Source organism: Culex pipiens, chromosome 3 (assembly GCF_016801865.2).
Source record: "Culex pipiens pallens isolate TS chromosome 3, TS_CPP_V2, whole genome shotgun sequence".
Taxonomy (NCBI): domain Eukaryota; kingdom Metazoa; phylum Arthropoda; class Insecta; order Diptera; family Culicidae; genus Culex; species Culex pipiens.
Genome location: NC_068939.1, coordinates 96,430,361 through 96,458,278, shown reverse-complemented (window position 1 = coordinate 96,458,278; position 27,918 = coordinate 96,430,361). Strand labels below are relative to the sequence as shown.

The window sequence follows — 27,918 nt, the reverse complement described above, 5'->3', positions numbered from 1 at the left end:
AAAACAAAGCTGGTTCGTGTGAGTGAGATCGCAGCACCGCACTGTGGGAGAAAGTAAAGCCAGTGGGAAGACGGAATCGGTGAAAAGCGGTCCTGCATCGGGACAGCGGCCACAACCGAGTTAGTATTTATTTTCGTTTCGACCTGAACAGACACCTTGGTTATTTTGCGCGCGTCTCGTGGCGGACGTTCCGGAGGCTCTTACTCTCTGTGCTGTGCTGGGGCGCTTTTTTGTGGTTCTTGTTTGTTATGTCTGTATGTATGCGGCGGCTGTGTTTGTAGGGAAGCAAGGGAAGAGGATTACAACCCGGGGTGGAGTATCCAGAAAAAGAAGTAGATAAAGAAGCAATATTGACGAGGAACACTACGAACTCTCTAGCGAAGAGAAAAAGGGATCGGCTGTGTTGTTTTTTTTCGGGGGACCCTTCATACGGTGCACTTTGTAGCCATTCTTTGACGGTGCATCGAATTGATGGACTTTGGAAAGCCTAGGGAAACTCGTACTGCGAATTTTTGGACTTGGTTTACTCCGTGCTTTGTCGCTTATTTAAAGCAATATGTGTCCATAGTTGTAGGATAATTTATTTTAGTTCCGTTCAAATGTTGAGTGTATATTTATATCGACCTGAAACCAGTGCGTGTGAATCGTGAAAAAAGAAACAATACCCCAATACTCGAACCATGCTCAAGTGCGGCAAGTAAAGTCAGAGCAGAGGCGAATTTCACCATCAGCAAAGTTCATCTGCCCCGCGAAACACAAAGAAAACAAGTAAAAGGTGAAAGTGTCTGCCGTCGTTGGATAAAATCCCACAATTTCGTGCGATAAGGCGTAACACTTATCAGCGTTCCTGCGTGTGATAAGGTGAGTGTTGAACCTCTAAACTTCCAATTTCAGCGTATATTTAAATATCACCACTTTTTAGGACGGTCTTTCTAATCTCTTTCTCTCTGCCAGAGACAAGTGGAAAAGAATCCAACGAAAGAAAAAAAAAACTGTACCTACTGTTCGCATAAGCTCTTCTTTATCTTTTTGTGCATGTTTTTTTTACCCCTACTTTACAATTTCTGCTTCCTCTTCTCTCTACCTTTCTCTCTCTCTTCTATCGTGGTAACTTATCCATTTTTTCCCCTTGCGTGCTATTCTTCTATGAGAGTGCGTCGCCGTGCTCACGATTCACTTTCCGCTGTGCTTCGCACTACGCATTTTCCTCCGTTCAAAGCACTTTGCTAGCATTTTTCCTACACCCAAATTGTGGGCTAATGTTTCGATTGCAAGTTTATCAGACGTTCTGACATTTTTTTTACTAAAAGCCTACCATAAAACCATCGCTAAAATCGCCTGAAAGACAACACGAAAACCAAAATTGATGTGCGACATTCTTTGTCACACTCTGTCCATTTGGGTGTATCTTACCACGGTGATCGGACGTTCTCTCCCTCGAAAGAGTCGTGTGGTGTATCCATCTAGCTATCTATGCGGATGAAGTGTGTCTTGCTGCAGCAGTCATTGTACGCGGTGTGTAAACAGACACACTCACATTGCATACTAAATGAGTACGGTAAAGTGAGAGAGCGACGAATGAAGCACAACAACAACAACAGCAACAACGACAACAGCAAAAAAAAACTATCATAAACTACGTTTCAACAGTGCGAAGAGACAGGATACAAACGGTTTCGTACTTTGTGAAATGGGCGAAGAAAGTGGTTGGATTCGTTTGGTATAATGTAGTGTAAAACATTTTCTAGATGTAAACAATTTTTACTGAATAAAAAAATCATATAATATTTAACAATGCTAATCAACCATTAAAAATTTTGAACATGAAAAACCAGATTTAAACAATAATAATAAATTTTGAATAATTTCAAATTTATACAATTGTATAAAGTTTCATTCAATGTTAAACAATTCCACAAAAAATTAAACAATTTCTATCATTTTATTTAAACATTTTCAATAGCTTTAATTTTAAACTAACAGCTAACTAATTTTAAACAATTTCATAATTAAAAAAAATCAAAAAGTTTTGAAACAATTTTTAACCATTTAAGGCAATTTAAAAAAATTTCAACAATTTTAAGAAGTTTTAAACAATTTCAATCAATTTTTGAACAATTTTAATCAATTTTAAAGAATTTTAAACAAGTTTAAACAGTTTTAAACAATTTTCTACAATTTTAAACAATTTTAAGCAATTTTAAACAATTTTAAACAACTTTAATCAATTTTTAACAATTTTAAACAATTTTTAACAACTTAAAACAATTTTAAACAATTTTAAACAATTTTAAACAATTTTAAACAATTTTAAACAATTTCAAACAATTTTAAACAATTTTAAACAATTTTAAACAATTTTAAACAACTTTAAACAATTTTAAACAATTTTAAACTATTTTAAACAATTTTAAACAATTTTAAACAATTTTCAACAATTTTAAACAGTTTTGAATAATTTTAAACAATTTTAAACAATTTTAAACAATTTTAAACAATTTTAAACAATTTTAAACAATTTTAAACAATTTTAAACAATTTTAAACAATTTTAAACAATTTTAAACAATTTCAAACAACTTTAAACAATTTTATACAATTTTAAACAATTTTCAACAATTTTAAACAATTTTAAACAATTTTAAACAATTTTAAACAATTTTAAACAATTTTAAACAATTTTAAACAATTTTAAACAATTTTACAAATTTTAAACAATTTTAGACAATTTTAAACAATTTTAAACAATTTTGAACAATTTTAAACAATTTTAAACAATTTTAAACAATTTTAAACAATTTTAAACAATTTTAAACAATTTTAAACAATTTTAAACAATTTTGAACAATTTTAAACAATTTTAAACAATTTTGAACACTTTTGAACAATTTTAAACTATATTAAGCAATTTAAGCAATTTTAAGCCATTCAAAACAATTTAAATCAGTTTTGAACAATGTTAAACAATTCAAACAATTTTAAACAAGTTTAAACAATTTTAAACAATTTTGAACAATTTTGAACAATTTTAAACAATTTTAAACAATTTTAAACAATTTTAAACAATTTTAAACAATTTTAAACAATTTTAAACAATTTTAATCCATTTTTAACAATTTTAAACAATTTTAAACAATTTTAAACAATTTTAAACAATTTTAAACAATTTTAAACAATTTTAAACAATTTTAAACAATTTTAAACAATTTTGAACAATTTTGAACAATTTCAAACAATTTTAAACAATTTTAAACAATTTTAAACAATTTTAAACAATTTTAAACAATTTTAAACAATTTTAAACAATTTTAAACAATTTTAAACAATTTTAAACAATTTTAAACAATTTTTGAACAATTTTAAACAATTTTAAACAATTTTAAACAATTTTTAACAATTTTAAACAATTTTAAACAATTCTAAACAATTTTAAACAATTTTAAAAAACTTTCAACTATGAGCATGAGCATGAGCATGAGAGATCACCCATGGTTGCCCCTCCGTTGCTGAACAGAACCGTAATATCCTTTCAGCACTACTGATTATAGGCTTCGACGATCTAGTGGTGTTTCCCTTATCAACAGCATGTATGAATGCGCTGAAAAGATAAAACACCATGATTGCTAAAGCTAGATCAGTTGCGAATAGGTAACAGTCATTGGCCACCAACGGCGCCCGCCATGTCAGTTTGTAGACCTCGATTTTAAGGGACGGGAATGTTAGTTAGCGCAGGTTGCTACTAGGGCAGCTGATTTACTCTGTGCTTACACCCCACGAGCGCCAGGAACCTGAAAACTTGTTAGTAGGATAGGGTGTTTGGTCAGGATTCATCATAGAAGATGATGATGCGACCCAAAATCATAGTGTTTGTTGAACGGTATTTTGTATTATTCTCAAGGCAAGCAATCGGAGGCTGCGGATGAGACATTTCCCGTTTATCTGTTGTTAAATTTTTTAAATGAAATGGTCTAGTCTTAGACAGCCGGCTGTGGAAAGATAGAACCAAAATCATTTGTAATTAAAACTGAAGGGTTAAACAGTGTAATTTTTAACTTGAGATGATTTCACGAGTTTTGAATGATTGATGTTTAGTGAGGTACTGATTAACTTTGCGAACGACGAGTTACGATGTATCGAGATGAAATGGTATGATAGGGTTTTGTTGTTGTTGTTGCACATCGACAACGAACGCGAAAAATTTTGCGACCCAACGAAAAGGCATCGCAAATCGAACTGACTGTCATCGGGACAGTCAAAGCCAGCCGCACCTTCACACGCACACACGCACGCGAAAAAAAACGAAAAACACACTGCGACGGACGCGAAAAATTTTGCGACCCAACGAAAAGGCATCGCAAATCGAACTGGCTAACTGTCATCGGGACAGTCAAAGCCAGTCGCACCTCACACGCACACATGCACGCGAAAAAAAAACGAAAAACACACTGCGACGGACGCGAAAAATTTTGCGACCCGACGAAAAGGCATCGCAAATCGAACTCAATTTTAAAAAACTTTCAACTATTTAAAAAAAAAACTTTAAACTATTTTAAACAAATTCAAACAATTTTAAGCAATTTAATTTTTTTTTACAATTTTAAACAATTTCAAACAATTTTAAACAATTTTAAACAATTTTAAACAATTTTAAACAATTTTAAGCAATTTTAAACAATTTTAAACAATTTTGAACAATATTAAACAATTTTAAACAATTTTAACAATTTTAAACAATTTTAAACAATTTTAGACAATTTTAAACAATTTTAAACAATTTTAAATAACTTTAAACAATTTTCAACAATTTTAAACAGTTTTGAACAATTTTAGACGATTTTAAACAAATTTAAACAATTTTAAACAATTTTAAACATTTTTAAATAATTTTAAACAATTTTAAACAATTTTAAACAATTTTAAACAATTTTAAGCAATTTTAAACAATTTCAAACAACTTTAAACAATTTTAAACAATTTTTAACAATTTTAAACAATTTTAAAAAATTCAAACAATTTTAAACAATTTTAAACAATTTTAAACAATTTTAAACAATTTTAAACAATTTTAAACAATTTTAAACAATTTTGAACACTTTTGAACAATTTTAAACTATATTAAGCAATTTAAAAAATAAGCAATTTTAAGCCATTCAAAACAATTTAAATCAGTTTTGAACAATGTTAAACAATTTAAACAATTTTAAACAAGTTTAAACGATTTTAAACAATTTTGAACACTTTTGAACAATTTCTAACCATTTTAAGCAATTTAAAAAAATAAAAAAAATTAAGAAATTTTAAACAATTTTAAGAAACTTTAAACAATTTTAAACAATTTTAAACAGTTTTAAACAATTTTAAACAATTTTAAACAATTTTTAACAATTTTAAACAATTTTAAACAATTTTAAACAATTTTAAACAATTTTAAATAACTTTAAACAATTTTCAACAATTTTAAACAGTTTTGAACAATTTTAGACGATTTTAAACAAATTTAAACAATTTTAAACAATTTTAAACAATTTTAAACAATTTTAAACAATTTTAAACAATTTTAAACAATGTTAAACAATTTTAAACAATTTTAAACAATTTTAAACAATTTTAAACAATTTTAAACATTTTTACACCATTTTAAACCATTTTTAACAATTTCAAATATTTTGTAACGGGCCGGGACCCGTGGTTTAGGGGTAAGCGTGATGCCCCTCACGGTGGCATTTTTCGAGACGAGATTTGTCTGATCATGCCTTCCGTCGGACGGGAAGTAAATGTTGGCGCCGGACTAACCTAAAAAAAAGGTTAGGTCGTTAGCTCAGTCTAGGTGTAGGATTCGTCTCCCTGGGTGGAGTCGCTGGTAGGCAGTTGGACTAACAATCCAAAGGTCGTCAGTTCGAATCCCGGGGTGGATGGAAGCTGAGGTGTAAAAAGAGGTTTGCAATTGCCTCAACAATCAAGTCTTCGGACACCTTAGTTTCGAGTAGGAATCTCGCAATTGAGAACGCCAAGGCAATGCTGTAGGGCGAATAATTTGATTTTGTGATTTGAAATATGTTGTAATCATGTTTTAACAATTTTAAACGTTTAAAAAAATTAATAGTAATATTGATAATGTTGAACCAAATTATACATTTCGACGTGATCGTGTCTTCTTGTCACTTTTAGTTTTTGACGTTTTGAAAAATGCGTTTTAAATGTTTGATTTTGAACAAATATAAACTACATCACGCAATGTAAACAATAACTAACTCGTTTTGTTTGGTTGACCATATTGTTTATTGTCTAGAAGTTGGGATCAAATTAGTTGCCAGAGTCCCGAGTTATAATTCAAAATGTATACAGTATACGGGCATATACGTGTGACAAAACGTCATTTGACTATACTCACTTTGGCCAGTTGTCGCACTTACAACAAGTTTCAGGGTGTGTCTAAATACCACGATCAGATCGAAGCATCTTTCATATGAAGAGTGACAACTCTGCATGGGGTTTTGTTGAATATCTCAGGATTTAGATCGAATTTTGGAGATCTGTAAAGGTTAAAATGTGAGACATTGATTGCTGCTTACAGGCCTGTAGCCGAAATTTTTGGAAGACATATGCGAGAGAGGGAAGAAGAAGAAAAGAAGAAGAAAATTTCTTCATCCAGCCCACCCGAACCAAAATTCTGGCTACATTCCTGGCTGCTTGAGATGGCATCCTTAATTCAATTTGGCCCAAAATAAACATGCGACAAGATAGCACGGTCACGACGACTTTCAAATGATTTCTTTTCAATAAATCGATTATGTTCTATTTTCCATAATCGAAATCAGGGGAAAAATAACATATTTCGCCTTTGTGATTAGTGCCTTCCCAATTCCCTACTAAACATGGATCACACAAAAAATCCGGAAAAAATGTTCTGGATTAACAGCTCTTAGGAAACCAAATGCACAGAAATCTATTATTTTTGTTGTTGTATGGATTCAACTAAGTTAACCTAATATCTGATCTCAAAAAGTGGTCATAATTTGAGACTGGGTTGCCAGATTTTTAAAGTGTAAGACTCGTTTTAAAGTTCTTTTGATTTGACCTACCAAACGATATGTCGGATGATAGATCCGAACATAGTTTCCATGCAGATAAGTAAGATTCGGCTTCAAAAATATATAAATATCACTTAAGCGGTCATAACTTGAGACAGGGTTGCCAGATATGACACGAATCGTTTGGAAGGGGTTTTGAAAGTAGGATGATTGATCCAGAAAGTAGCCATACAGATAAGTGAGATCCGGATTCAAATAAGTACATAAATATCACTCATTTGGTTATAACTTGAGACAGGATTGAGAGACTTTTGGACCCGTTTGGAAGATCTTTTGATTACTCATGATAGGCCGGAAGATTGATCCGGACATAGTTTTCACATCCGGGTTCAAACAAGTATTTATATATCACTTAAGTGATCATAACTTGAGACAGGACAGGGTGGCCAATTCTTCAAACTTTTAGACTTTTTTGTTATTTAAGATCTTTTATTCATGTTAAAGCTTTTTTTTCATGATAAAAAAAACTTTGCTCGACTCACCTGTTTGCTGTTTTCATCATTATTTCACAACATCGTACGTTGTTTTCCTCCGGCGGTCATAGTCCTCTCTCTCCCTTTGGATGCACTTTTTGTACTCGATCTCTGTACAAACTGCAGCACCAAACCAACACTTATGTTGCTGCACAGCCGGCGCGCGTACTGCGCAGATCGCAACGTTTACAACAACAACAACAACAACAACAACACACGAAGAGCAGTGTGATGGGAGAGGTTTTCAGCCCGCCGGAGCTTGCTGGAGAATGAGAGAATTCAAGCGAGAGGGTCATGTAATGCGAGAACATTGGGGGTGTTATGGAATAAAATTGGAATGAACAGAATTTTGATCGATTTTGATTCGTTTTGTTCAAAAAGTAAACCTAAATTAATTTAAAACTTTTCTTTTTGAACTTTTTTTTTGCATTTTAAACTCAACAACTCTCATGCACTTATTGTAACATATCCAGCATATTTTACATTCCCACTCACAGTGTGTGTTGCGCCGGGGCATTTTATGCTGCGCAAGTATGCTGGCCGTCCATGTTGTTGTTGGTGCTTTAGAGTTGCTCAGTCGAGAATATGCTTGCCAGGCCCAACAAAAGTCGATGAATTTCAGAGGAAAAATGTAATCATACAAAAAGCATAAAAGAGAGCGAGAAAGAGAACAAAACGCAGAAGAGTGTGTGAGGCGCAGAGGAAGAATGTTACACACCATCTGTTATTTACGCTATTTTTTCTCTTTCACCATATTTTCTTCTTATTTCATCCAACATTAAAACAATAACAAACCTTTTTCCACTGCCTTTGGGTTTGCGTTTGAGTTGAGTTGATGTTGGGTTGGGTTGGGGGTCGTTGAAGTTGAAGCATAGTTGAGGCAGCAGCAGCAGCAACAACAACGTTGAGAGAGCCGTTGATTCGCATGACGGCACGATCGGCAGCCAGGCCAACAATGCTGCTGATGAGCGCGCGAACCCATTTGCCATTGCAACCATCGCGGGCTTGGGGGTTCGAGTGATTTCAATTTTTCCTCGAATCGATTTAAAAAGAAGTACCGACAGTTAGGTTCCATTCAATGAACTTCGCGTACTCGATGTTGGTTGGTGTTCTTGGAGTATGATTTAACTGAGATATTTGCTGCAGTTTTAAAAACACAACTCTGCGTTTAGGTCTTTTTTAAATCTCAAGTTGTGTTATGGCTATAGGACTAAAATCAAAATTTGAAGAAAATAGTTCTTGTGTCGAGAGCTTCATCAAATATAGAAAACGTCTGTAACGAAAAAAGAGAAATTCTAGCACTGACTTATTCAGTGTTGCTCAAATTTTGATCGATTTTTTCAAACTAGGTTTATTAGGGAGCGATTAGTTGCGTCCACACTTTGCGCATTGCTTTTTCTTTTTATATGAAAATTTATTTAAAAAAAATCCACCTTTGTGGTTTTTCCTCACTCTTTACCAAAACAATCTTTTTAGATCCGGTATAAAAAAATACACAGACATAAGTGGTCATTACTTGAGTCAGTGTTTCCAGATCTTCATACTTTTAAAAACGTTTAAAATGTCTTTCGGTTACCTAACCAACGATTGGTCGAATGATGGAACCGGACATAGTTTACATTAGAGGTGGGCAAAAAAGAGCGAGTCAATGAGCCGGTTCACTAAAAAGATCGAACGAACCATGGCTCACAAAAAAAGAACCGCGATCTTTTGAAAGTACCGTTCTAAGATAGAGTGATTTTTAAACTTGTTATAAATATAATTTACCGAATTTCGAATAAATTGCATCACAAAATTTGTTTTTAGAATTGAAAATGCAATTCTCAATTTTAGATTAAATTTTCAAAACAACCTATCCATCATGGGTTTCCTATGCAGATAGGATCTTTTGAAAATTTAATCTAGAATTGAAAAAAAAATTGCTTATAAAAATTAATCCCAAAATAGCATTGCTGCCAAACACCAAGTTTTCAGTTACCTACTTTTCTTTGAAATTCCAAAAGTAAATTATTGTCTAAGCAAAATGAAATAGCTTTTCTTTATATAACTGATCGTACATTAAAGTATTATCCGAATACAAATTTGAGCATTTAAAATTGCATAGCTTGTAAAATATTACCAAAAATCTACTAAATAGCTGAGAGATTATGGAAAAAAATAATTCTCTTGCCTGATTTAACTTCAGTGTTTATAGACTTCATCGATTTAATAAGAATTTAGAAAAAAGTTCGCAAACTCACACAATTCTTAAAGTAACCTTTTCATCAAAATTTTGAAAAAGAGCGAAAGAACCGTTCAAAAGAGCGGCTCTTTTTAGTGAGCGAACGAAAATGAGCGGCTCCTAAAAAAAGCGGTTTTGTCCACCTCTAGTTTACATACAATTCAGTGCGATCCGTCATGAAAAAAGTACATAATATCACTTAAGTGGTCATAACTTGATACGGGGTTGCCAAACATTCAATCTTTTTGACTCGTTGAAAATGTCTTTTGACTGCCTAACTAAAATCGATGATGGATTCGGATATAGTTTACATACATTTAAGTGAGATTCGGCTTAAAAAATACTTAAGTATTGCTTAATTGGTCATAACTTGAGACAGGGTTGCCAGATCTACAATGATTTGACTTGTTAGAAAGGTTTTTCGATTATCTAATCTAACTAATGATGGGTCGGATGATAGATCAGGACATCAGGACCTGCCGAAAAGAAACGTGAGGAAAGTACTATTTTGCGAGAGTTCAGACCTGTCGTGTGTTCATTCGTTCATTGAAACAGTTCATCCTATTGAGTGGCTTATATGGACAAATGACCGCCACTTAGTCACCGAATCATGGTGGCCCATACGTAAGGCTACCAAATGTACGGAATTTTTCCTTACGGTGCGGATTTTCGAATCTCTCCGTGGATTTTTAATAGGCCGGACTTTGTATACGGAATTTTTCGAATAATACGGATTTGTACGGAATGTTGACAACTTTTTAAAATTGATTTGCTTTTCTGATCTGGCCAAAACTTTTTATAATTACACAGTTTTATTTATCTGTCAATTTGTTTTAAAGAGTTTTCCTCAGTTAACATTGTATTGTTCCTTACAAAATATATTTATCCGCTAAAAGATCCTAAGGTTTTCTAAAGCTTGTGCATAGGTATTGTCCGTTTCTCTCAAAAATACACGCTGCGCGGCGTTTCAGAATGTGCCGTAGACATTGTTGCCAGAGATTTTCTGCACTTTTGGTGCAATAAAAACATACCTGGCAACAATGCCAGGCGATTCGAAGAAGAAGATCAACAAAAACAAAATGCGCAGTATGGGTTTCAAGTCTGATATGTCACGTGTCTTTTAATTACAAATCTAGATTTTTTTAAAGTTCCTATAAGCTTTTGTATTTCACATGTTTATAGGACCTTTAAAAAAACTGTCGAAATGTTTTGATGAGAACGATATTATTTTTATAAGCAAACCTCACATTTTAGACACTTTTAACAAAAAAAAGTGGAAGACCATGAAAATTTGATTCAGCCAATGTTGGAATTCAAGCGAGAAGAAGGAAAGCATTTCTTGCTCGCGAGCGAGGGAGAGAACTTGTACTACTTTTCTCTTCTTGCTCGCGCTCGCGAGCGCCTCGTGCTAGCCCTTCGTCCCAAGCTAGCAATTTGTTTATCAGGCTTATTAATGCGAACCAGGCGATGGTATAAAGGTGTAGCTTCAATCGCTGTGTTCGTTTCTAACACGTTCAACTTCTCGGGAACCTCACATTTTAGACACTTTTAACAAAAAAAAGTGGAAGACCATGAAAATTTGATTCAGCCAATGTTGGAATTCAAGCGAGAAGAAGGAAAGCATTTCTTGCTCGCGAGCGAGGGAGAGAACTTGTACTACTTTTCTCTTCTTGCTCGCGCTCGCTAGCAATTTGTTTATCAGGCTTATTAATGCGAACCAGGCGATGGTATAAAGGTGTAACTTCAATCGCTGTGTTCGTTTCTAACACGTTCAACTTCTCGGGAACGGGCAATTCTGGCTTGCGAGAAAGCCCGTTCGCGAGCGGAGGAGAGTACATCGATGAGTTTCTCTCGGCAGCTCGAGACTCGTGGTGAGAACTAGAGAGAGAGGAATTTTTCTCGCGAGAGCGCGAGAATACCAACACTGGATTCAGCAAATCGCGGTTTATTTTGTGAATATTTTTCAACGTGCAAGTCATAAGCAAAGTGAGATTTGTAAAATGTAAAAAGAGACAGTTTTATATTTTTAATTTTAAATTTATATAAATTATTCCTTGACAGTTTTTGTTTTACCATGGTGTCATATCGGTAAAGTGTATGGAATTTTACTCAGCAAGAGTTGGTAGCCTTACCCAAACGGCAGAGGGATGGTTCAATATGCCAAAGGTCTTGGGTTGGAGTTTCGATACCGGTACTTTTTTTTTATAGATGAACTTTTTTTGAAAAGAACCCATGAGTAAAGTACTCTCGGTAATTTCGGGATTTATCCTCTCCGTCCGCACTCAGTACCATTTGACTATCGAACCGTGCTCTTTATCGTCTTGTATGCCGATGCCCACTTCAGGGTGTAGTTTAATATACTGAATAAATACTAAAAACCAATTCGAAGAAAGAATGCTTGCTCCTGTCAAAAGATACGACGTGTCATACAAGTCTAATACGTGATATTTTGAGCAAAAAAACCATGATTATTTTGATTGATATAATTTCATCTACAAGTTACTATAAAGACTTCCTGTAAAGTAGAAATTAGGCAATTTAATGCATAAACTTTTATGTTGGTTTGCAATATTTTTCTGAGAAGTTTACTGTTTCGGTTCGCATACATGTCCCATATGAATTTTCATTCCGTCAGTGGGGGTGACATTGGGTTAAAGTGATTTTCACGGGTTTCACCATTTCTCAGGTTCTTCTCAATGAAACTAAATTCTGTTAAAACTGTTGTGTAAGGGACATCTTTAGATGACATAGTTGAAAAAATATCGTGAATTGCTCGAAAAGTGCCCAAATGTTTGAAAATCTCTTTTTCAAACATTGTAGCATGTCAATACGATTCCCACGAACAAGAAACACTGTTGGATGACTTGTTTTTACCATATCGTTGTATTTGAGCATCATTTTAGTTTCAGTTTAGTGACAATTTTCAAACTATTGGGATTTAAGGTAGAGTTCATCAAATTCCACCATATTTTGGGAAAATGTTAGTAAACTATCTAAGAATATTTTTACGTTAAAAGATATTCGGAGTTATTTAAATTGTTTTTGTAACTAAGCAATTTTGAAGGGGTGTATCGTTTTTTAACTCATAGTCACCTCCACTGACGGTTTCAATTGAGTCATTCAGTTGTTTCACAACCTTGTGCATTTCAGATAAAAAAAAAAACAAAAATATGCGGAGGAAATCTAGTGTTTTTAGGTAAAATTACTTGAAAAAGAGATTTGAATATTTTTTTACTTGGTGAAGCAAGGTGTTAGTTAATATTTTTGTTTAAATTGCGAATGTTTTACAATTACAGTTGTTAACAATGTTTTGTAATTTTTTTAAATTATTCAGATTTGTCCAAAATAGTTCTTGTTCGAGTTCGCAAATTGATTTTATAATTTTCTACAGAAACTATAAAAGTTTAACTATTGTTGATTTTTAGTGAATTTAATAGGATTGAAAATTTAATTGAGTATAGCACAATTTAAAGAAAGGAAAGATGATTTTTCAATCAAGCTTGACATTTGCATTGTTTTTTTTTCAAATGCAAATTCCTAAACCCAACTTCATCAAAATATACCGCTGCCATCCTATTGTGGCATAGCTTCTGACTTCCTTTTCCCCCCCCCATCGTTGGACTGGGCCAGAATTTTTGGGTAAAAGTACACTTTTTCGCTGCCGGGTTGGGGCATTATTGCTTCCTCGCGCGGCACGTGTTTCACGTTTTGGGTGGGTGGGTGCTAGGGCTGTTTCGGCGAAGGAGGGTTGTTTAGGCCTTTTTAGGCTCGCCGGCGGAAGGCGGTGGTGTGGCGACGCATGCGCTTCTTATCAGCCAAAGGTTCTTGAACTCTTGGAAATAGCGACAGATTTAGGATTCATTGACCCCGATAGGGCCAGCAGGCAGAGCGGCGGCGGTGTGTGGCAAGGTTTTTGTGTTCTTCGTGTAACTTTCGGCACCCTGCCCGAAAAACCGGTGCGCGGTTGATATTCCGGGTCCCCTACTTTGTCAGCCTCTAAGAAGCGAATCTTTCTCGTTTTCCCCCTTAACTTTTACCCCGGTGGGAAGGATATCACGACGAGTTGCCGTCATCAGCCGTCTCGACCCCAAAACCCCTGCCGGCATCACTCAGCTGAACAATTTAGAGAAATATATGCTCAACGCTTTGATTATAATTAGATTTTTTTACGAGCCGTGCTCTAGTACCTAAACTTGTGCTGATATACCTCGCTGCCTAGCATTGAGGGAAAACAGGACAAGAGGGTTTCCTTGTGAGCACACTGCTTTCTGAGCAAATTCAAAGCAATTGTGGTGTAAGGGGTAGCTGCTCGGAAAGATTCGTTTAGAATTGTGACCCATAAAGGAGTCATTAGAGAAGTGTTGACGCTTTTGGGCAAAATCAAATTATGATTTCTGGAACCAACGTTTGATTGATCCGCTTATTGTCCTGTAAATTCTCCAACTTCAAGCAGTTCATAACCTCAAAATACGCAAAAAAAAACATTCTTACTGCAACAATGGCCTGGTTCAACTCATTCGTTCGAAACATTTCAGTCGATGCAACGGAGGGTACGAGCAACTTAAAATGATAAAAAAGCTGTACAACTGAGCGGGTATCGTTAAAGTGCAGCAGATGGTCGTACCAAAAGTAGCAGTAATTACTAAACAAGAGAGAATGGACAAATGGGCCGTTTTTTGGTGAGCGTTTCCTTTGCAGGATCCTTCGTGGCACTCACCACAGTTTGTCATGCTGGTTTTGTTGGAGGTTTTGAATTCCAGAAAAAAGAGACGTTCTGGTCCTGCTGGGTTTTGAAGAAAATAAGACAATTTTTGTTTCATATCTGCTCAATCTATATTTGGAGGAAAATTGTCACTGGTGTGATATCTTGTGACAAGCTTAAGCGACGAAGTTTTAAAAGTTATTGTTGAAAATGGAACTTTTAATTATCTGAAAAAGTTTATACATTTTTCAACATTTTGGATCGAGCTTAACAATTATTCTAGATTTAGAAATATTTGTAGATTATTGTGAATGGAAATTAACTACTTAAATTTGACTAATTTGAGGTCATCAAATTCGTATTTGAGAACTAGGATGATTCAGAGTGATCCAGAAATACGTAATCCAAGATGGTGACCAATAAAATATTGCTTTAGTAAAATATGTGTGGATCAATCGGACCGCGCACTGGACTCACAATCCAGAGTTTGCTGGTTTGAATCCCGTGGTGGGTGCTCTAAAATTCTAAGCGTAAATATAAGTATTTACACTTTGAAGTTTTCATATGAAATTTTCAAATACTTGGCTAAATTTTTCGATCCTCAAATATTTTTCCTTGAAAATAAAATTTATCGCATTTCATTTGTGTCCAACACTGCTGAAATCGGTTAAAAGGGAGCGAAAATGTCAAGTTCAGATATTGATTTCAATTGAACAGGAGATTTTTTGCAGACGCTAAATAGGTTGCTAGTAAGAAATCTGTCGAGTTCAGAAATTGATTTTAGTTGAAAAGAAGTTGTCAAACAACGGGACGCCCCGTTTCACCTTAAGCATAAAGTTTGTAAAGGAATTTTCGAAAAAGAATGTCCACATATCGTCAAAAAATTATGTTAACGGTAAATTTAATGCTCTACAACAGGGGTTCCCAAAAACTATTTTTAACAGTAGCAGGTTCCCGGTGACCATAGGGGTCGTCAAAGTTTCATTTTTTATTCAAAATAGTCATTATGCTATAAATTTAATATAGCAAAACTTACAGTGAATTTTATTTTCAAAAAGGCCGAAAGGACCACAATACAGTAGAAAGGTTAAAATATATTTAAAACTAGGAGGTCTAATTGAGAAGTTCAGTTTTCGAGTGATTTTATAGCCTTTCCTCAGTAAGGTGAGGAAGGCAAAACTGTTATTAGGGAAAAATATGTCGGTTTCTATTGTAAAGGTGTGTATCATTGAACCATTTTTTTGTAAAACACACAAAATGCTTAAATTGGTCTCAATTTATTCAAGGTAATGCCAGACCACCAAAATACTTTTTCGTTCATCGAATACCATCGCGGTAGAAAGTGAAATTGTTGGTGGGTGAAAGTTGCTGCAAAATGATAAAATTAAGCACAAACATTCAGTGCTCTTTTTTTTCTCACACCATATTCTTCCAGGTTGTGTGTGAAATTTAATTTTCGTTTGCTGATGTGTTCAAAGTAAATATCAGTCAACACTTGCAGCATAGTTTGGTGGTGAAAAAAAATATCTCGATCACGATAGGTATCGTCACGCGATGGCTGGTAAAAAAATACATGCTCTTTTTCACCAATGCACATTTTCCACGTCCCCGCAAAATATCATCGCTTTGTTAGTGTTTGTACGAAAAACGTCAGCCCACCAATACAACAGGGGAAAACGATCAGTTCCGTTGAGGGAGCATCGGCAGCATACGAAAATGAGGGTGGAAGAAGCTGATCGGAGAAGAACAGATGAAAACATAAATAAAAATGTTGAGGCAGTCTCTGCATTATTTTGGTTCCTCTTCCTATCTGTTGTTGGTGTTGTCTTTTTTTCTTTTACTCCTTGCATGTGTATGTTCAGCGCATAATGTGTGTATGTGTTTCGCCGATTTCGTGCCTCGGTGCTTTCGTTTGTGTGCATTGAAATGGATGTTTGTGCACTTCTGCTGCAAAATATTAGCAAAGTTTGATCTAATAGATCATTGCAATTTTCTGTTGAAATTTGTGAGAATTATAAAGGCCTGTATGGTACGTTGGTTTTAAGACCTTTTATCGTAAAATTTAAGGCTTTTTCAGTAAATCATTTTTTTTTTCAAATAAGTACATAAATATCACTTAAGTAGTCATAACTCGGGACAGGGTTGCCGTATACTCAATGTTTTAGACTCGTTGGAAAGGTCTGTCGTCTGTCGATTACCTAACCAACGATGGGTCGGATGATGGATCCGGACATAGTTAATATACATTCAAGTGAGATCCAGATTTATGTTAAAACACATTTTTATGTATAACATGCATGCATGCAATAGTTAAAAACGGATGTTGATTTTGTTTGATGATTGTAAGTTTATTATTAAATATTGATATTTGCAATTAAATATTACATATTTTCGAAGCACTCATTGGCAGTAAGAATCGGCAGACGGCTTACAATTTTCGTTCAAAATTTGAAAAAAGGTAAAATTTTACAGAAGCCAGGCAAACTATCCAAGTACCTGAGCAAATAAACAAAATATCGATCTTGGCAAAAATGTTTAAAAGTACGTAAAGTTTAAGCAATACAAAAAAATAATAGCAGAAATATTTCGTTTTGGACAATTTATCAATTTTTCGAACCCTTTTTTGATTTCCTTGGGAGTGTATCAATCATTTTAAAAATCTACTTTCAAATTTTTAATTTTTATAAGTGTTGTTGTATAAAATAGTACCAAAATATTCAGCTTCACTAAATTGGTCAACATTTGCTCATAGTTCTAGCCATATTTAGCAAAATAAATATAATAACAAAATGGGTAAAGGAAAATTGGTCTAAATTTTTCTCATAGTTAAAGTAATAAAATAAAATATAACAACAAATTGGGATATGACTGCTGATCTTTTTTTAAATTAAAATTTCATATGAATAACGTGATCAATGATAGAATGATTTTCCATGTGCAATAACTTGAGTTGTTGTTGTCTTAATCTTTGACATTATTTAATGTGACCTGATAAATAACAATTAATAGAATGAGTTTTAGGGATGTTATTATTTTTTCTTTTCATTACCGATGGTCATGATTTTCAGATAACGAAATCAGATATTTTCACATGACTTGTTATTGAAACGTCCTCCGTTTTGTTGTTCTCATCTGCCCGGGAAAAAATGACATCCGATCAGCTATTGCAATTTTCAGCAAATTTATCGTTTGAAATTGCAGCTTGATTGTTTTTTTCCATGCTAGTACCTATTTCCGTAATTTCGATTCAAAAAGTTTTTCTGATTTATTTATTTATTGAGCAATTCTCTACCAAAACCGGAAATGGATTTTATTTGTATTTCTTGATTTGGCTCAAACTTTGCCAAATATGCTATTTTGTGTCATTGGTTCACCCATACAAGTCTCCATACAATTTTGGCAGCTGTCCATACAAAAATGGTATGTAAATATTCAAACAGCTGTATCTTTTGAGTGAATTTTCTGATCAATTTGGTATCTTCGGCAAAGTTGTAGGTATTGTTGAGGACTTTTGAGAAAAAAATAGGTACAAGGAAAAAAAAAAAAATTTATCAACTAAAACTCAATTTCCCAAAATACGTATTTTTTTATTTTCGAGATTTTTTGATATGTTTTAGGGGACAAAAATCCGCAACTTTTGAGTACTTTACAGATTTTTTGATAAAGGGCTCCATTTTCAAGATAAAGCCACCGAAAGTTTGATTTTAGCGAAATATTTGCAGTATTTCAATTTTTAAAAATAGTGACCATGAGTGACCATTTCTAAATTTTTTTTTTGAAAAGTTCAGAAAATTTTCTATAAAATAGTCTAAGAGACACTGAAGATTGGACATCTGCTTGTCAATGTTAATACATGAAACATTCGTGAAATTTTCCGATCTTTTCGAAAAAAATATTTTGAAATTTTTTAAATCAAGACTAACATTTTAATAGTCGTAATATTCAATGTTTGGCCCTTTTAAAAAGCTAGTCTAAAAATTTTCAAAATATTTTTTTTGAAAAGATTGGAAAAATTCACGAATGTTTCATGTATTAACATTGAAAATCGGACCATTAGTTGCTGAGATATCGACATTAGAAAATAGTGGGTTGTTTTGGTAAGACTTAGAAAACTTAAATTTTCGTGTTTCTGTTTTCTTAAAGCGGCTCTATCTCAGCAACCCGAGGTCCAATCTTCAATGTCTCTTAGACAATTTTAAAGCAAACTTTAAAAAAAAATATTTTTAGAGATGGTTACTGATGGTCACTATTTTTAAAAATTGAAAAACTGCCAATATTTCACTAAAATCAAACTTTCGGTGGCTATATCTTGAAAACGGAGCCCTTTATCAAAAAACCTGTAAAGTACTTTTCGATTGCAAATTCAATTTTGCATTAAAAAATAATGTCAAACTTGTTTTTGCATGAAACTTCGATTTTTTCCAAAAATCACTATATTTTCAAAAATTCATAACTTGGCGGCAGATTTGTTGACCATGTTTCTCTGTGGCTCAAAAGTTGCGGATTTTTGTCCCCTAAAACATATCAAAAAATCTCGAAAATCAAAAAATACGTATTTTGGGAAATTGAGTTTTAGTGAAAAAAAGTTGATAAAAAATCTGCAATTTTTTTTTCCGTGTACCTATTTTTTTCTCAAAAGTCCTCAACAATACCTACAACTTTGCCGAAGACACCAAATTGATCAGAAAAACATAAAAACAAACTAAAAATTGAAATTATGTTTTAAAATGCATCATATACCTGTCCAGTTGTTTTGCAACCATTGATTTCCAAAATTTCTTAATACTGATGAAAATTTTATTTTTGCGAGAAAAAAAAGTTTTTGCGGTGCTGCACATTGTAATTTCATAGAAGTTCAAAATATTTTTGAACGAGTCTAATCATGTTAAATATGATTATCAATGCAGAAAAAGGCATTTAAGATATTAACTGTTAACTAAAGATACACAAAGTTTGCTGGAAATTCATTTTAATTGGAATACCCAATACAAACACACAGTTCACACTACGGGAAGTAAAACGTGTAGAACCGTCCGAAGGATGCAGCAAGAATTGGCTACGCATTAGCTGGATACCAAAAAAGGACGGGGCAAGGGAGCTAGCGAACGAGTGGAATGTAGAACCCCGGAGTTTGTACGCTCTAATGGGCTGGACCGATTCCGATAAAGAGCGACAATATATTACGTTCCGTTCCTTTCGAAGGGTTTTTTTTTCTTCTCCCCCTGCCCCTGGTGGGCCTGGGAGAGGGGCAGACCGGAGCCTGCATGAAGTTTTGCGCCTTGGCGACGCATGTTGCCAGCAGCCCTCCACAACTCCTGAGCCTATGTTTGTCCCGAAAATTGTCGAAGAAGTCCGGAGGGAGGAAAACGAGACGAAGAAAAATGTATACTGAAGGATATATGCGACCCGCAGCAGAAGGGATCCGAAACGAGAAACGAACGGTCCTTGAGGCTCTGCCAGCATTTGCTGTTTCACGGGTTGGATGCAGGAATTGTAACGTGAGGCCGTGAAATGGTTTCGTATTTCTGAAAGTGAGATGTGTATTGGGAATGCATCCGGTGGATACTTCTGACAGTGATAATGTGCACTTTTTATTGAGTGCTGATAACTCAGTTTAGACCATCAAAACAATATTTCCACAAACTTCGTTTTAAGAATATTCTTGGTTAATGATTTACTGTATCTTAATACTTTGCTTTGCTAATTTATTGTTTCAAAGGTCAACTTTGACCATGGTTTCAATTAACAACCCTGGGCTATGCTTTAACGCAATTTCCACCAACTTAAATGCTAATGATTTAGTTTTATAGCCAAAATTGTGAAGAATAAGAAAAAAAGTGACAGAAAAATTAGATTTTGGAAAACCAGGTCTTGTACAATGAGTAACTTAACAAGATCAGTTTAGACATTATCGTTGAACAAAGGTTGTTCAAAAATAAACCTAATCGAAAATGAGGAATCGAGGATTGACTGTGTGTGTTGATCTTGGCAAAGTGCTGATGAGCCAACATTAGGTGCCCGATAGAAATGCATGGTTTTCCCCAAACAACTCGAAGAACCAGGTGTTGGGTAGACATCAACCATTGGTTGTCATTTGTTGATCAAAGAGATTTTTTTTTTCGTTTGGATCCACCATGAAAGGCCTAAAGTCTAAATTTGAAGGTCAAGAAGAAGAACTCTTCTATAATGCACTAGACAAAAGTGGGAGTTCAAGCTGCGAAGCGTACACAGGCTGCCGTTGCAGCTCCCAACAACAATAAATGAACAGGAAGAGGATGTTTGATGATGATGGTGGCCGGGGACGGGGACCAAGAAGACGACGATGATGATGGGGTGCATTTGATGAATCCATGCCACCACCAGGCCCGGGGACGTGAAGAGTGTATGGAATGAATTACATTTTTTCCAGATCTTCCTCTCCGCGTGTTTTTCGCCATGTTGTACGGGGTGGTGCAGCACACACATCTTGCACCACCCTGCTGCCTTTTCTGATGCTGGTATATGAAAGTCTAACTCGACGCAGCATCGTGTCATTTTTCTTGCTTTGTTCTTGCATGCAGCGGATGTAGTAAATTTTTTCGGTTTATTGATCCATCGCACCGGACTTGGGTGCCGTTTTGTATAGGGTGCACGATGCATCTGGCAGATTGTAGGAATCGCTCTTATACAAGTCATTGTTGGAAGTTATAGAATAACACTATGCAACAATTTGAAGAAAAGTTGCAGATTTAAATTTTGTGGGTCTCAAATACTTTGGAATAGTCAACCGTTTTAGAGTCCAGATCGATTACACCGATCAACAAAATTTTCTGCGCAGGCTCAACCCGAGAGGAAGCATGAACTTAAAGGTCCCCAGAAACACAATCAATTAATCAATCAATCCATCCATATTAACGACCCCCAGGTCTTTTGTGGTCTCTAGTTTCTGCTCGAACCTAGCAATAAAAAGGCTTGAATGGGGAGATGCTTCCCCTCGAGTTGAGCTTGCGCAGTAATTTTCGTCATTTTTTGTAAGTCAGTGTTATTGGTTGTTTCGATTTTCCAATGCTCAATTATATGAATGATTTTTAATTAAAATTGGGATAATTAAATCAAATTGAATTTCAGCGCACTCAAATCAGTTAAATTCAAGAAGTTTATTGTTACACTATCAAGAGAATATTCTCAATATTCCACCACCAATATGGTGGCCGTCATCATTGCAGATTCTCAAGTTCTAGGTTCGAGCAGAAACTTGCAATAGAGACCACAAAAGACCTGGGGATCGTGAAAGTGGATGGTTATATTTTTTTGAGCTCAAAAACCCAAAATAAGACAGTGATTTTTTAATTCGATTATATCCTATGTGATTTTTTTTTTGCGCAGACTTTGAACAATTGAGTCTGAAAGAGTAGTGCAAATGAGCTAATCCATGTCTTTTTCTCTCGCTTCCAGAACCGCGCTATGGCACTTTTATCCAATGGTGCTTCATCAATGCAAATAACCCCGCCGCCCGGCAGCTCGGCCCAGCCCAACAACGACGGAAACGTGGACTTCAACTCGAATGATCACATTTTCTTCTCGAATCTCTTCAACGCACTGCCCCGCTGGGACGCACCGGGCAAGGTTAGCTCGGGTCCCGTTACGGTGCCGCAGAGGTAATTTTGAATTTGTACGTCTGCCAATTGTGAAATCTAATCTCCATTTTGTTCTGCCTTCAGTGTCCACAATGTGAACGGATTCAGCAACAATACGTCGCTGGATCGGGACAGCATCAGCATCACGGACGACGTGCTGTTCTCGAACGTGCTGGGTGCGATCGGGACTTCGAACGGGAGTTCCGCCAACAATGATATCCTTGGTGCAATAGGGACCCACATGACGCCGAGCACGTCTCCGCAGACGAACTCTTCGAATGGTAGCTCGCACTGTCCGTCCTCGTTGGGAGCGGTCTGCGGCCGGTGCGATACGCACGCGATCAGCCGTTGTCTGGACTGTAACGATGTTCTGTGCGAAGACTGTGCCCATATCCACAATAAAAACACTTTTACGAAGGAACATTGTGTGATCTCTATCCATACGATCTCGCCGATCGGGTCGGCCACGGGTGCTATGAGCATTCCGATGGCAGCCGAACCGCACTGTGATGTCCACGGCGAAGTTCTGCGTTATTTGTGCGAGTCGTGCAAGAAGATTGTCTGCCAGGAGTGTACGCTGTGGGATCACAAGGACCACTCTTGTATTCCGGTGTCGAACGTGTCTCAGGGAGCTTCGGAGAAGATTCTGTCGATTATTGAGAGTGGCAAGTTGGGTACCAAATATATTAAGGCTAGCATCGATCGTGCCGTTACGTACTCGCAGGCCGTTGAGCGTGATGCCATGGAAGCTTCGGCAAGGATCCGCAAAGCTATGCGTCACTTTATTCTGGCGGCTGAAGATCGCGAACGGACTCTGCTGGAACGTGTTGACAAGTTTCGCCAGCAAAAGTTGACCTCACTTTCGGATCAGATGGCGGGATTGCGGGCAGCTTTGGCAGGTCTTTCGCAAACTTCGGATATGCTCTCCAAAGCGTTGGATTCCGTTGGCACGATGAACAGCATGGACATTGCCAAAACCCTGACTTCTGGCGAGAGCCAGATGGAGCAATTTGCTGCTATGTACAAAAATTTACAACCAAAGGAAGAGTTCATCACGTTTGTAGCGCCGAACTTTGAGCTGCTGCAGGACATTCGCATGCAAGGGGACGTACTACTGGTAAACCAGCGCAGCAACTCGATGTCCAGCAGCAACAACGTTTGCATTCAGCCACCAAGTGGAAACATTCTCACCCGTCGTCCTATTGTACGTAGTACAACTCCAGCCCAGCGTCTCAACTCGACGTCGTCCTCGTCCTGGGATCAGATCCCGCCTTCAAAAAACGTACTCGGGTCATCGCCGACCTCGATAGGAATCGGCCCCATTCCGGGAATGCCAGTGCTGGGCCAATGCATCCCCGGCTGTCCCACGCACGTCTCGGCCAAACCAGCTGTTGGCCCTAGTACGACCTTCGGCTTCGATGGCCACGAGGATGGCCAGGTGTCCCGTCCGTGGGGTATCGCCGTCGACAAGGAAGGCCACGTGCTGGTTGCCGATCGTCGCAATAACCGCGTGCAGGTATTCTATCCGGACGGGTCTTTCAAGCTCAAGTTTGGTTCCAAAGGGACAGCCAACGGCCAGTTTGACCTACCGGCCGGCATCTGCACCGATGCCCAGAATCGCATCATAGTCGTTGACAAAGATAACCACCGCGTGCAGGTCTTTTCGCCCAACGGCATCTTTCTGCTCAAATTTGGCAGCTACGGCAAGGACTGTGGCCAGTTCCAGTACCCTTGGGATGTGGCAGTTAACGTTAAGGGAGAAATACTCGTCACAGACTCGAGAAACCACCGCATTCAGCTGTTCAACTCGGAGGGTCAGTTTATATCGCGCTTCAGCTTCGACGGCGTCAACCACAGCCGTTACCTGAAGGGACTGACCACTCCACGGGGTGCTTGCTTCACGCCTCAGGGCGATGTCATCATCTCGGACTTTGAGAACCACCGTCTGCTGCTGATCGATTCAACGCTGACAAAGGTAGAACTTTATTTCAGTTCTCGGCTAGAACATCTATTGACCCCTTTTCTCCCCCCTCAGGTTCTCGCCGCCAAAGGTCACGAAGGCTCGGCCGTGCATGAGTTCAGCCGTCCGTCCGGAATTGCGTGCGACGATGATGGGCGCGTCATCGTAGCCGATTCCAAGAATCAAAGAGTGCTTATATTTTCGCCACAGTTGGAGTTCCTGTGGGCGGTAGGTTCCTTCCCTTTCCAAGAGTCTCGCCCCGTCAATTTAAAGTTTCCTTCCTCCATTTCAGGTTGAGATTCGTCCCTCGTCCAACAACATGCTCACTGTCGGAATGGACGAGAAGGATCGCCCCAGCGATGTGTCCCTACTGCCCGACGGTCGACTCGTGGTGATGGTCGAGACCTCACCGGACGCCCGTGATCAGTGCAGTCCGCAGAAAACGTTCATCCAGATTTACTAAGGGACGCCTCGACAATTCTTTTTTTGGCTTCGCAGTCTCTTAACTCACTTTTTGTGCGCTGTTCGTTTTCGAACGAAATTGTTTTATCTTTGAGCTGTTTTATTTCTGTACTCTATTAGACAAATTTACACGAAGGATCGACATTGCTACCTCTAACAGAAAAAAAGCGAAACTTTTAGGCTTTGTGTTGAACGTTTTTTTACACACGTGTAGTGATACGATTGAGCGAGCCTCCACATACACTCACACACATACATTTTATATAGATTTTTTTTATTATCGCTAGAAAAAAGAAAAAGTTTATAATAGAGAAAATTCTCAATAGTACAAGAACAAGCAAAACATGGTGGAAAGCAAAGGTAGTACAAGCTAGATTTAAACTCGTTGTGACGAAGGAAAACAAGAAAAAAAAGATATGAAAGAGAGACGGAGACATTTACTGTGCAACATTTACGGTGCTGCGATAGCACGGAGAAGCAATTCTAATGAGCAACTGAAAGTTGAGATGCTTTTTGCAAACAAGACTTAGCACAAAAAGACTGAAGAAAGGGAGAAGTAGCCAATTCACGTCGAACACTTTTTGTTGTAGCATGCAATTGTAATTGTGTAGAGAAAAGTATTTTTTCATTTTCATTTGGTTTTCCACCCATTTTGTTTCTGTTTCAACTGTCATTATTTAATAGTAGTAGCGTGACGAGAATAGTCTATTGCAATAGAGGCAATGATAATTTAATGTTATTTTTACAGTAGTCGATATTTTCCAAGAAAATTATTAGTTTGCACGATGCAGGCATTTAAAGATAATTTTATGTAAATGTATTAACATTCATGTTCATGCAGAAAAAACGATGTTCACAATAGATGTATGTTTTAGTGAACTAAATTGTCACTTTTGAGTATTATGCCAAGCAGTTTGGTGATTTATTTTAGTTTTTAAGGAGCACCTAAACAGATTTTTACTTAGTAAAACATTGTGAGAAAATTGTCTGTGCTTCTAAGCGCACGTCCCAGTCAAAATCTAACAATATTGATAATACAAACTAATACCTTTAGGAGCATTGAAAATGACTTAAATCGAACTTTCAACTCACAGACTAACAGTCTGATCCATCGACTTAAACACTATACCACCAAGAACGAAACCAGTTGCAAAGAAGATACTTCTAAAAGTTTTCCCGGAAAAATAAAAATATAAACTAAAGCATCACTCAATTTTTTTTGAGATTTCTAAAACAAACAAAGAAACAAAAAAAATGCAATTGGAAAGGATAATAAAAGATGTAGTCGGTACAAGCTTGAAACAAACAAAAAAGTGAAAAACAGTAAATTTTGGCGTTTCATAAACAGCCACTGTACTTGTGATTTTGTAAGCGAAACAAAGTGGAGCAGACAGTTTAAACAAACGAAAAAAAATACACAAAACTAAACTCGTGAAACGGAGGCATAAAGCTAGTGCCAGTACAATGGAAGAAAGGGAGAGAAAGAGAGAGGTGATTCGATTCTTAATCGATTTCAGGGCTGCGCAAGAAGAGTATATGAAGATGAATCCAATTCGCTATAAAAAATTAAAACAACAAGGAAGAAATCAAACATGCAAATGTTGCCATAAAATCTCAAAGACAAAGAAGATATTTTTTAAAAATAGCTCGATAGTATATCAAAGAAAAGTGGAATGACGATTCTAACGTGCAGCGGTTTGAAGAACAGATGGAAAGAAAGGCTAGCTTGAAGTAATGTTGCGTTTCCGAAATGTATGATCCTATTTAATCAAATTAAAGCAAAAAAAAAACTAAACTTTACAAATCTGGGAAAGCCAGACGATCTGCGATTTGTACTTTCCTCATTATTATTTTAAAAATAATACAAAAATAATTAGCATAAATTATGATTAGCGCGTAGCTTCGATAACCACCATTCAGCATGCTTAATCTAACTATATGTGTTCTCGTGCTTCGATGTACTTTACGAAAATTCCAAATTAACATCAAATAATTTCATTGAAACGAGTTTGCTGAAAGAAAATAAAAACAAACAAAAAAGGTTTCGTGTGTGCATTATATTTTTGGTTCATTTTCAAATAAATATTGAAATTACTTTTTCGAGTCGATTTACAAATTTGGACAGAAGTAGTTCAAACATGCAACTTGAATGCAATTTAGAAATTAGTAAACTCGTTTTCTTGTCTCCGCTCGCGACAAGAGCTCCGGAGAAGACAAAAACGATACGGTATAGAACAAAAATTAAAAGCAAATACAAAAGTTAACCAAAACGGATGCAAAACGAAAAAAATAGTTTTAAGCTGACTGATTGAAACCAGTAAGACTGAAAAGTTCGACTGAGGATGGAAACGGATGATACAAAGATAACGGAAAATATCGAAATTTTCTAGCGTCAAATTTACATTCGTCAAAAGTGAAAACTATCGGAAATTGCTTTGGCTTAAAGATTAAACATCGGATTAAAATTTGAGAAAAGTGTCAAAAGCAATACTAAAACCCATAAAAAGAAAAAAAAACACGAACGTAGATATAAGTTATCCGAAAGTCGATACTTTGCGATTCACTTCATCAGACAGGCAAACAATGGTAAAACTATCCGGAATCCTCACCGAAAGGAGAAAAAAAACACCCAAAGAAATCATGGAAAGACATAAATATCCATAGATTAATACTACTAACTCCTGAACTAAAGCGGACAACAAAATTTTGGTTTGACCTAAATACAAGTTCCTGCTTGGATTAAAACAAAACAAAACAAGAAGAACAAACTATGACTCACGTATTTGCGCTTCTGCTAGAGAAAATGAACGGTTTTATTTTTGATTTTTTTTATTTTTGTAGCGTAAGAACGGCTTCAACTACTGAAACGCCAAATGTGTTCGTCGAAAAAAGAAGTGCATAGTAACATTAAACACTGATATAAACAACAAAAAAAAACAATTTAGATCAAATATACACTACAACGTATAATGCTGAATTATATTAAAAAACACACGAAAGTACAACATTCTCTTTATATCGCTGATGCTATACAAGAAAAGGAAAAAAAAAACAAACAGATAAGCAAAATATACATAGACTAAACGAATGGAAGGAAAATTATTCTGAATAATGGCAAACAGTTACCATAGCAAAAGGAAAAAAAACAAGAATCTATTTTAAAATGTACAACAACAAACAAAATAGCAATTTTCTGGCAATGACTCAGAAACGCACTATATATACATGCAATTATTATTCTTTATCCTAATAAATAGTTTATAACTAAGCGGTGTGGATGTTTGAATTTAAATTGTGATGACATCCAAACGCCGCATATATTTTTTGCCGGGGCTGATTTTTTGAAAAAGTGCCTAACTTTGAAGGTCTGTACCGAGCTCCAGGGTGCTCCAAA

General features: G+C 36.0%; 1 protein-coding gene across 3 annotated transcripts; it reads left to right on the top strand.

The window, feature by feature from the left end:
- The first annotated feature begins 119 nt into the window (after window positions 1-119).
- Window positions 120-27,793, top strand: LOC120417473 (protein wech). Of its 3 annotated transcripts, none has more exons than XM_039579547.2 (6): window positions 120-254; window positions 569-861; window positions 21,921-22,123; window positions 22,187-24,077; window positions 24,138-24,290; window positions 24,355-27,793. In XM_039579547.2, the coding sequence occupies exons 3-6, from the start codon at window positions 21,930-21,932 to the stop codon at window positions 24,523-24,525; spliced, it is 2,409 nt and encodes an 802-aa protein (XP_039435481.1). In that variant the 5' UTR covers window positions 120-254; window positions 569-861; window positions 21,921-21,929; the 3' UTR covers window positions 24,526-27,793. The 3 variants fall into 3 exon arrangements, with proteins under 3 accessions (XP_039435481.1, XP_039435482.1, XP_039435483.1); XM_039579548.2 differs by having other exon boundaries at window positions 121-254; window positions 590-861; XM_039579549.2 differs by having other exon boundaries at window positions 126-254; window positions 635-861.
- The last annotated feature ends 125 nt before the right edge of the window (window positions 27,794-27,918 follow it).

Coding starts and splice junctions, on each gene's coding strand:
- LOC120417473 (XM_039579547.2), top strand. CDS start 21,930: ATGGCACTTTTATCCAATGGTGCTTCATCAATGCAAATAACCCCGCCG. Junction 22,124..22,186: donor CCCGTTACGGTGCCGCAGAG/GTAATTTTGAAT, acceptor TTCTGCCTTCAG/TGTCCACAATGTGAACGGAT. Junction 24,291..24,354: donor AGTTGGAGTTCCTGTGGGCG/GTAGGTTCCTTC, acceptor CCTCCATTTCAG/GTTGAGATTCGTCCCTCGTC.